At 39.8% G+C, this 10,714-nt stretch overlaps 1 protein-coding gene across 1 annotated transcript; it reads right to left on the bottom strand.

Moving 5' to 3' along the window:
• Positions 1-9,348: 9,348 nt before the first annotated feature.
• Positions 9,349-10,188, bottom strand: LOC131618631 (uncharacterized). The gene has a single exon (XM_058889810.1). The coding sequence runs from the start codon at positions 10,186-10,188 to the stop codon at positions 9,349-9,351; it is 840 nt and encodes a 279-aa protein (XP_058745793.1).
• Between the last annotated feature and the right edge of the window lie 526 nt (positions 10,189-10,714).

The raw sequence follows: 10,714 nt of genomic DNA, 5'->3' as shown, positions 1-10,714 counted from the left end.
AAGTAAAGATAACGAATGGCAGTCTTCTTCATGAAGACAATTCGTTTAAGGTTTCCTTATTTAAAGTCAGCAAATGGCAATCTCTTTCAACAGAAGACAGTTTGCTCACTTTCTACCAAGCGGAGGTAACGAATGGCAGTCTTCTTCACGAAGATAGTTTGTTTCAGGATCCTTATTTAAAGTCAGCAAATGGCAGTCTCTTTCAGTAGAAGACAGTCTGCTCACTTTCTCCCAAGCGGAGGTACCGAATGGCAGTCTTCTTCACAAAGAAAGTTCGTTTCAGGATTCTTTTTTAATGTTGAGCAAATGGCAGTCTCTTTTAGAAGAAGACAATTTTCTCACCTTTTCCAGCGGAGATAACGAATGGCCGCCTTCTTTACAAAGACAGTTCGTTTCTCTTAAAGATTTCTCAGTAAAGTTGAGCGAATGGCAGTCTCTTTTAACAAAAGACAGTTTGCTCACTTTTTCCTAAGTAGAGTCAACGAATGGCATCCTTCTTCACGAAGATAATTCGTTTCATTTAGGAACTCCTCAGCAGAGTTGACAAATGGCAGTCTCTTTCAACAGAAGACAATTTGTTCACTTTTCAACTTCCCGGCAAGGTCAACAAATGGCAGTCTCTTTCAGCAGAAGACAATTTGTTCCCCTAGCTATCGACAAATGGCAGTTTCTTTGCAAGAAACAGTTTGTCTGCTTCCAGGATGTTTCATCCCCATCAAAGTTGACAAATGGCAGTTTTCCTCCTAGAAAATAGTTTGTTAACTCCCCAGTGGAGTCAGTGAATGGCAGTCTTTGTCAAGAAGATAGTTCAGATTCCTCCAGCATAAGTCGACAAATGGCAGTCTTTCCCAAAGAAAGACAGTTTGTCCTTTGATTAAAATACCCAAAGAATAGATGAATGGCAGTTACTTTTACAAGGAGCATTTTGTCTAATTACAAGACGTTAATCCCCGTAAGAGTCGATGAATGGCAGTCTTCCTCCTGGAAAATAGTTTATCAACTCTCCAACATAAGTCGATGAATGGCAGTTTTCGTTCCGAAGACAGTTCATCCGCTTTCAAGTAAAGTCAATAGCTCCTTAAAAGGACGCAAGATCATATGGCTTTCTTTGAAGATATCACATTAAAGGAAAGAATGAGGAATTTTCTTGTCATCCATCAAATGGCATCTCTTTGACAGGCATCGGCGAGAATTTTGATAAGGAAACTTACCGTTGGAAATTTTTTATCTTAGATATTGTCCAAAATTACAGATAAGACCAGTTTCGCAATCAAAGCATCCGAAACGAAGGGAGGAGTCCGACTCCTTATCCCCCGCCAAGTGCGACAACGGGATCAAGTCATGCAAGGATTTTATTATCACTACAACATCTCAGGAACGCCCAAAATTCGGGCATTCTTTGGTATTTAAGTCTCTTTCACGCAGGAGAGATCAAGATGTCAATCTTTCTCCCTCTAGATGAAAGAAACTTAAATAGGGGCATCTGTCATACCCTAATTTTGACCCCCCTGAGATGTCACACCTCCAAACATTTCATCAAATTCAAAACAAATGCTCAGAGCAGTCACTTAGTCAACTGGCACTTAATCAAGGATGTTCAAGGACAGAAGAGCACAGGCAAAGGATCAATAAATAAAAGGATTAGTCCCCAATACAATCATAACACTCAAAAGCTTAATTCTATTCACCTATGATTGATTAGACACCAATCATCTGGAATCAGGTTTGTTTAGCTCACCAATCTAGGGTTTTGGGCCCATATTTGGGAAACCCTAAAAAGCTCCAGGGCATCACTCAAAGGCTTCAATTATCTTCAAATGATCCATATGAAAATGTCCATAGGGAATTACACTTCAATTCAAGATCTACAGTCATCAATTTCATTTGGTCGACAATTAGGGTTTCAGACCTAATTCACTTGCACAGTTGACTTTTAATCAGCACATGGATCCACCACTTAACACATGGCTCAAGAACCTCTATTACTTCAATATAATCCATTCATATCATCCATTTGAGGAGGAGAGTTTGATTCAACACAAAAGTCCAAAATTTCACTTCATTAGGAAAAAGTCAACTATACAAGATCACCTTTGACTTTTGGGATTTTTGGTCAAACCATGACTTTCGAAGGACAATATCATCAAAATATGATTATTAAAGTCATTTGACCAAAGAAAATCAATAAAATTCATCAAGGATCAAAAAGTCAACAAGAAGTCAAACTAGTGCATTTTGACCTAGTTCATGGATCTCAAAATTTCACCTACACAACTCAAAAAACTTCCAACATGAAAGTTGTAGATCTCATCAAATAAAACAACTCCTTACATAGCAACTTTTTTCAAGAGATCAATCATTTGAGAGATTTAGGCTTTGGAAGTTATAGGTCATAAAAACGGAAAAAATTCTAAGTGTTTTTTACCTAGTTTTCTTCAAACATGGTCTCGTCTATGAAGCTCACCACATACTCTTCCTCACCATACACAGTAACAATCTTGCCTTTCGCTGGATATTTGAGTTTCTGATAGAGAGTTGAAGTCACAGCATTTGCCCATGTATCCAAGGACGTCCAAGTAGACATGAATAGGCGGGACAAATATCCATTACATAGAACACAATATTGAAAGTCTGGGAACCTACTCTGATCGGGAGCTCAACTTCGCCATACACAGTACTCATTGTGCCATCGAAAGCTTTTACTATCACATCATTGGATTTCAACTCAATTCCGTCAACCTTGAGTTTGTCCAGCACCAACTTGGGTAGCACATTCAGAGACGAGCCATTGTCAACCAGTACATGAGCCAGAGTGGTGCCACCACATTCAATGGAGATATGTAGCGCCTTGTTTTGATTCTTTCCACTAGGACTCAGATCAGCATCAGAAAACCCAAGGTAGTTATCCGTCGTCAGGTTTGCAATACAATTCTCGAGTTGAGTGATAGAAATCTCTTGTGGCACATGGGCAGCCGCTAGAAACTTCATCATAGCTTTGGCGTGAGTTTTAGAACAACCTAGGAGTGACAGCATAGGGATCTTAGAAGGAGTATGCCCCATTTATTCAACAATGTCATAACCACTCTTGCGGATGATCTTCAGGAACTCATTCGTTTCTTCAGATGGTGGATTTTCAGTGACAGTCTCTGGTTCATGTAACGGTCCTTTACCACGAGCATCAGCACTAGGGGTGATAGTAACAACAGGTGAAGTAGTGTTCGGAGAGATCTATGGAGAGAACACCCTTCCATTTCTTGTCACTTTACTAGTTCCAGCAATATTACCTACGTCAGGATTGGCGTCTTCAGAAACTTTATCAGATTCGAGTTCTTGCTTAACTCCACGAACATAGACTTCGGCACCATAATTCCAAGGGATAGCCTTATCAGAAGAATATGGCATCAGACCAGGTTTAGTAATAATGATCGGAGCCACACGGGGTTCTGCAGAAATCTTGAAAGGAGCCTTGGTAGGGATCTTCAATGGGACTTTGGAAATGACGGAGACATCCTCGATTTTCAGGCCATGAGAGAAACCTTCACACAAATCTTCAATAGAAGGGGTCTTCTCAAATCTGATAGTGCCACGATACATCCAGCCTTGGATACCTCTTTTCAGATTCTCACAACCATTAGGTAGGGATGCACAATAATAACAACCTAGATCGCAATCTTGAAATAAACCAGCTTGCATCAGCTTTCTCTTGATGTCAGGGAGAGGTGTTGTCAGATCTTTCACATCATAAACATGGATGGTGTCCATGATAGCGTTAACGGTCTTGTCATGTTTTGGCATAGGAGCATTGATGACATTAGGAGTCTCTGGGGCGTCGAACTCGATTTCGCCAGCATCTATCATGTCTTGGATCTTATTTTTCAACGCCCAACAATTATCAGCAGTGTGTCCAGGGCTATTAAAGTGATACACACATTTTGCATTAGGATCATAGTTTGGAGACGTAATGGTGACGTTCTTTGGAGGATCTTTTATGGTGATCAGATTGGCTTTCAATAGATGTTGCAGGGCCTGAGATAAAGGCATGTTGATTTTAGTGAATTGCCTTCTAGGTGCGTCTGGCCTACGCTGATATCCTTGTTTAGGAGCTTGTTGCGGTGTTGGTGTAGAGATGAGGACAGCTCAAATAGATTGGTTCTGATCATTCTTACCACGGCCCCTCTGACTATGAACAGCACTGGACTCGTTTCTTCCATTATATGGCTTCTATGCAGTACCATAAGATGCACCCACTTGAATCTTCCCACTTCAAATACCATTCTCAACATGTTCCCCAGTCAAGATAAGATAAGTAAACCCAGACGAGGAGCTACCCAACAAGTGACTATAGGACGGCCCAGTTAGCTTGCCCATGAACATGTCCACCAATTCCCTATCAATCAAGGCAGGTTGGACTCTTTCAGCTAGATCCCTCCACTTTTGAGCATACTCCTTGAAACTTTCCTTAGGTCCCATAGACATGCTTTGTAGTTGCATGCGTGTTGGTGTCAGGTCAGAATTATATTCGTATTTCTTGAATAAAGCAATAGCCATATCTTCCCATGTGCGAATATTGGCATTCTCCAGCTGATAATACCATTCTAGTTGAGTCCCAGACAAACTCTCTTGGAAGAAATGAATCCACAGTCTCTTGTCTCCGGTATGAGGTTGGATTTTCCTCACATACGATCTCAGGTGCATCTTTGGACAGGAGATCCCATCATACTTAGCAAAAGCGGAGGTCTTGAATTTTGGAGGAATAAGGACTCCAGGAATGAGTCCCAGCTCTTCAAAATCGAGCCCAGGTACCTTTTGAATTTCCACGCTTCTTAGAAGCTCTTCTAGTAGCCTATACTTCTCATCAGAATAATCCTCGTCTTGAGGATACTCTTCTTCTTCTTCCTGACCATCAGAACCTACATGGCTTCCCTGGTTGTTCTTGACACTGATATCATCGTCTTCTTCTTCTTCTTCCTCATCCTTGGGAATCTCAGCTTCTTCAGCCCTCTTGGGACGGCCTTTGAACCTTCTTCCCAGGTTGATCACTCCTTTGGGTTTCTTGGTCTTCTTCTCCTTCTTAGTCAGGAGAGCTTTCATCTCATCTTGCCCCTTGGACAAGTTCAGGATCAAAGCTTGAAATTCAGCATTTTGAAGTTGAAGATTCTTACAGATTGTTCAAGATCCATTTTTGTACTGAAATAAACAGCGGAAAGATGAGGCATTTGATTTTATGAAACCTGTGATGTAATGTTTATGAATACTATGTTTATGCATATGCAATGATCTCAAGGAGTTAAAGGCTTTTTAACACATTTAAAAAAAGAAAATAGAAACAAAACAAATTAATTATTTTAAATAGAAACCAATGTATTATATGTTTTTTGAAGTTACATCAAGGAGATACTAGAGAAATAATAAATAAAATACAATAAAAGAAATCAATCTTCAAGTCGGCGTTTCCTTTTCAATCCTCTGATTTCTTCTTTATGGGCTTTGACCATCTCGTTCTTCTCTTGAACAAGTATATCAATCTCTCATTCCCATGATTGTATTTGATCTGGCGAGATGAAATCTTCAATCTTCCACTTGCAGGAAAAATAGTCAAGCATACTATCTCGTTCTTTAGCATTAGCCACTAATACTGCTTTTTGTGCCTTAACCTCTTGTAGATGCTTTTCAAGATCAGCCTTTTCTTTTCTTAAGTGAGCAACTGTGGTAGCAAGGTCTTCATTTGGAGCGGGTACATAAGGCTCCAATTCTATGTGAACCTCTGGAGGATTGATCCTTGGAACAACAGGTGTGTCAGATGGATATGGTATGCCAAACTCGACGACTCGGTCATAAATCCATTTAAAGTAAAGATCTGAAGGAGTATGGATCCTTGTTCCCAAATCTCTTGCACCTACCTTTTTTACTTCGTACCAAGCTTTAATGAAGCGATTCTTCTTTCCGGTTGTACCTGAACCATAGTCGAAACTTTCCGAGCTAAGATATATAGAGCGAGGCTTATCTTTCAAAACAAAACCAAACTGATGTCGAGCAAGTACGGGATTATAAGTAATTCCCGCTTGGGTGCCAAGAAGAGACACATTAGGGAACACTCCACAACGATCAAACAACAGAACTCTTTCGAACTCCTTTGGATACCAAATGACATCATCGTACGACAGTCTCATAATCCTCTGAATCCAAGTCAAACCTTCTTCATTATTTATTGCTGATCGGGGTAAGTGAGAAATAAACCACTTATGCAGAAGGGGAATGCATCCTAGAACACAACCTCGTCTCTTTGTCACTCTGGCATCAATGGAATGCAATAAATCACCGAGTAGAGTAGGAACATGATTATTGCTAAGGAAAATTTTGATAGCAGCCCTATCAACAACTTTGTCGCAACGGTGAAACAGAACTTGCCCATATATCAGCAAAGTTAGAACACTTTCCAAGGCATCCATACTTAGAGCTTCAGCAAAGATCTTGGATTTCTCGTACAAGAAATCCACGGGTATTCCAGAATAGTCTCTTTTATTGATCCAAACCTCGTTAATTTCTGATCTTGGTAGGTGTAGAGCAGCAGCAATGTCTTCCAACTTAGTCGACTGTTGACTTTCTGAACAATTGAGTGACCAATCCTTTGAGTTGAGACTTGATACTTGTTATGGAAGTAATGTGAGATATTGTAGGACATATGGAGTGCCTTGGAGCCATATATTCATTGATTTTCCCTCAGAATAACAAAACCCTAATTCTCTGATCTTTGCTTAGGAGAGTGTATCTTGGAGCTTTGTTTCTTGTTTTGACTTTGGAATAGGAGAAATAGTATGGGCAAATTTTGGGGTATGACAAACATCTTGAAAAAAACCTTAGAACCCAAAACTAGGACACATCCACCCAAGATGAATTATTCCCGGTAAAACCTCTTACCCATTTGCTTAGAGCCAAAATAAGTTCAAAACCACATAGCTTTCTCTTGTGCTATCACAAGGACCCTCGATGACCCTCGATTAGCCTCCTCTTGGGCTTTGTACAAGGACCCACATGCTTCTTAAAAGCATTCCCAACTTACTCTTGAGCTTGTATACAAGGACCCATCAGGTTTCTTATAAACATAGGAACAGGTCTTTAGTCACCTTTTAGCTAACCCTGGTGAGTTTCTTCCACTCTTTAAACCAAACTTCGAACAAGCTAAGATTGTCTCAATCTCACATTGAGTTCACTTGTTGGAATAAGAGACATGGACAGTCTCTGTCACCCCTATCTTCATTAATTTTCTTCCTTAGTAGAGTCTAGGATCCTCAGTTAGTGTCAGCCTTAATCTTGGGCTTTAAACAAGAAGTCTCAATTAATTAATCATTCTTCCATCATACAAAAACCCCTGGGAAGGGTCAGCCTCCATTCATTCCTTCATTCTAACAAAAACCCCATGAAAGGGTCAGCCTCCAAATCAATCTTTAAATCCAAATTCCCTGGAAAGGGTTAGCTTCCAAATATTCAACTTTCAAAAGATAAACTCTCCAGCAGAGTAAAACCCATGGAAAGGGTCAGCCTCCATTCACTCATTCATTTTAATAAAAACCCCTGGAAAGGGTTAGCCTCCAAATCACTCCTTAAATCCAAATTCCCTGGAAATGGTTAGCTTCCAAATATTCAACTTTCAAAAGATAAACTCTCCAGCAGAGTAAAACCCCTAGAAAGGGTTAGCCTCCAAAATCAGTCCTCTAGAGTCATAATTCCCTGGAAAGGGTTAGCTTCCACAAATTCAACTTTTAAAAGATAATTCCCACATAAGGTCAGTCTCAATCATTAAAAACCAATTCCCCGGTAAAGTCTACTTTAGGTCAATCATTGAAACAAATTCCCCAGTAGAGTCAATCATCAACCCTGGGTCTTTCATTCATCAATTCTTGTTTAACAGAAGAACAATCCTCAGCAGGGTCAACCCATAGGATAATCCTCAACAGAGTCAAAATCCCCTCTGAGTCAAAGATCCCTCATTGGTAGATCTTTCCTTTTTTAAGAGTCAGACTAACCTTGGGCTTTGTACAAGGCACATACTCCTTTCAAAGTCAAAACCCTATTCATAGGAAGTCCCCTATCCAAAGTCCGCCAAAACCTTGGGCTTTGTACAAGGCAGATAATAGAGTCTCCACAGTGAATCATTCCCCATCAAGTAGCCATAACCTTAGGCTTTGTACAAGGTAGATAAACATCACTTCCTGTGTCAAAAGATTTCTAACCTTTAGGATCTTTTCCCCATCGAGTCAGCCACAACCTTGGGCTTTGTACAAGGCACAAAATAGGGTCATCCATAGTCTTCAAACTCATTTTCCTCAGCAGTCAGCCACAACCTTGGGCTTTGTACAAGGCAGAAAACAGAGTCTCCCTAGCTAGATCAGCCTCAATTCTGGGCTTTGTACAGAACACCAAATAAAATCAATCAAATAATAAACACTCTCCAACTAGAGTCAGCCTCAATTCAGGGCTTTGTACAGAACACAAATTTCTTCAGTTAATTCCGAGTAAAGTCATTATTCTAGAGTCAATAAAATCAATCAAAAGCCTTAAGCTTGGGCCTCATACAAGCCAGCTAAAAATCAAATCTTTCAAACAGTAGATAGACTTAGCTTATCTCTATAGAGAGATATTTCTCCTATCTCACCACATTCAAACAAACAAACATTTCAATTTCAATTTCAATTTCAAATTCAAACAGTATCCCATTTAGGACTTTGAAAGGCATGCTCTGAGGAAAACAAACCCAGACTTGTACACTTTCCCTAATTTGGACTAGAAACCTTCTTTCATTCAAGAGACACATAACTGGCATACTTGCAAACACACAAGTAAGGTCCCTCTCTTTATTGAGATGAATTCAGCTTTTCTGTCACTCTTCTAAATGTTTGTGGTGGAATAGTATAAATACCACTTTGTAAAGATGATTTCATGCCTCTTTACTATAAATAGAGATTTAATTCAAGCTTCAACCTTAAGCTTCAAGCAAGGCACCAAAAATAATTAATTTCCCTAATTAGTTCCCCGAACTACAAAAAGCTCTGACTTCCATTAGGGATATGTAGGCATGAGGTTCACAAGGAATCTCAGCGAGCTAATAAAATACCAAAAATAGTCAGTCTGTCTGTTTTTCTTTTCATTCAATTCAATTCCTTCTCCTAACACAAAGGAGAAACTTTCCCAATCAATTAGCAACAAACATAAACACATAAACACAGAGAAGGTTCCCGAAGAGTACTACGGATATGTAAGGTGCTTAAACACTTCCCATGATTGTATTTGATCTGGCGAGATGAAATCTTCAATCTTCCACTTGCGGGAGAAATAGTCAAGCATACTATCTCATTCTTCAGCATTAGCCACTAATACTGCTTTTTCTGCCTCAACCTCATGTAGACGCTTTTCAAGATCAGCCTTTTCTTGTCTTAGTTGAGCAACTGTGGTAGCAAGGTCTTCATTTGGGGCGGGTACATAAGGCTCCAATTCTATGTGAACCTCTGGAGGAGTGATCCTTGGAACAACAGGTGTGTCAGATGGATATGGTATGCCAAACTCGACGACTCGGTCATAAATCCATTTAAAGTAAAGATCTGAAGGAGTATGGATCCTTGTTCCCAAATCTCTTGCACCTACCTTTTTTACTTCGTACCAAGCTTTAATGAAGCGATTCTTCTTTCCGGTTGTACCTGAACCATAGTCGAAACTTTCCGAGCTAAGATATATAGAGCGAGGCTTATCTTTCAAAGCAAAACCAAACTGATGTCGAGCAAGTACAGGATTATAAGTAATTCCCCCTTGGGTGCCAAGAAGAGGCACATTAGGGAACTCTCCACAACGATCAAACAACAGAACTCTTTCGAACTCCTTTGGATACCAAATGACATCATCGTACGACAGTCTCATAATCCTCTGAATCCAAGTCAAACCTTCTTCATTCTTTATTGCTGATCGGGGTAAGTGAGAAATTAACCACTTATGCAGAAGGGGAATGCATCCTAGAACACAACCTCGTCTCTTTGTCACTCTGGCATCAATGGAATGCAATAAATCACCGAGTAGAGTAGGAACGTGATTATTGCTAAGGAAAATTTTGATAGCAGCCCTATCAACAACTTTGTCGCAACGGTGAAACAGAACTTGCCCATATATCAGCAAAGTTAGAACACTTTTCAAGGCATCCATACTTAGAGCTTCAGCAAAGATATTGGCTTTCTCGTACAAGAAATCCACGGGTATTCCAGAATAGTCTCTTTTATTGATCCAAACCTCGTTAATTTCTGATCTTGGTAGGTGTAGAGCAGCAGCAATGTCTTCCAACTTAGTCGACTGTTGACTTTCTGAACAATTGAGTGACCAATCCTTTGAGTTGAGACTTGATACTTGTTATGGAAGTAATGTGAGATATTGTAGGTTATATGGAGTGCCTTGGAGCCAAATATTCATTTATTTTCCCTTAGATTAACAAAACCCTAATTCTCTGATCTTTGCTTAGGAGAGTGTATCTTGGAGCTTTGTTTCTTGTTTTAACTTTGGAATAGGAGAAATAGTATGGGCAAATTTTGGGGTATGACAAACATCTTGAAAAAAACCTTAGAACCCAAAACTAGGACACATCCACCCAAGATGAATTATTCCCGGTAAAACCTCTTACCCATTTGCTTAGAGCCAAAATAAGTTCAAAACCACATAGCTTTCTCTTGTGCTATAA

This window comes from Vicia villosa, linkage group LG7 (assembly GCF_029867415.1).
Source record: "Vicia villosa cultivar HV-30 ecotype Madison, WI linkage group LG7, Vvil1.0, whole genome shotgun sequence".
Classification (NCBI taxonomy): domain Eukaryota; kingdom Viridiplantae; phylum Streptophyta; class Magnoliopsida; order Fabales; family Fabaceae; genus Vicia; species Vicia villosa.
The sequence above is the reverse complement of the archived record's forward strand: the minus strand, read 5'-3'. Positions and strand labels throughout refer to the sequence as shown.

Bases quoted from the DNA above. Each gene is read 5' to 3' on its own strand.
- LOC131618631 (XM_058889810.1), bottom strand. From the start codon at position 10,188: ATGGATGCCTTGAAAAGTGTTCTAACTTTGCTGATATATGGGCAAGTT.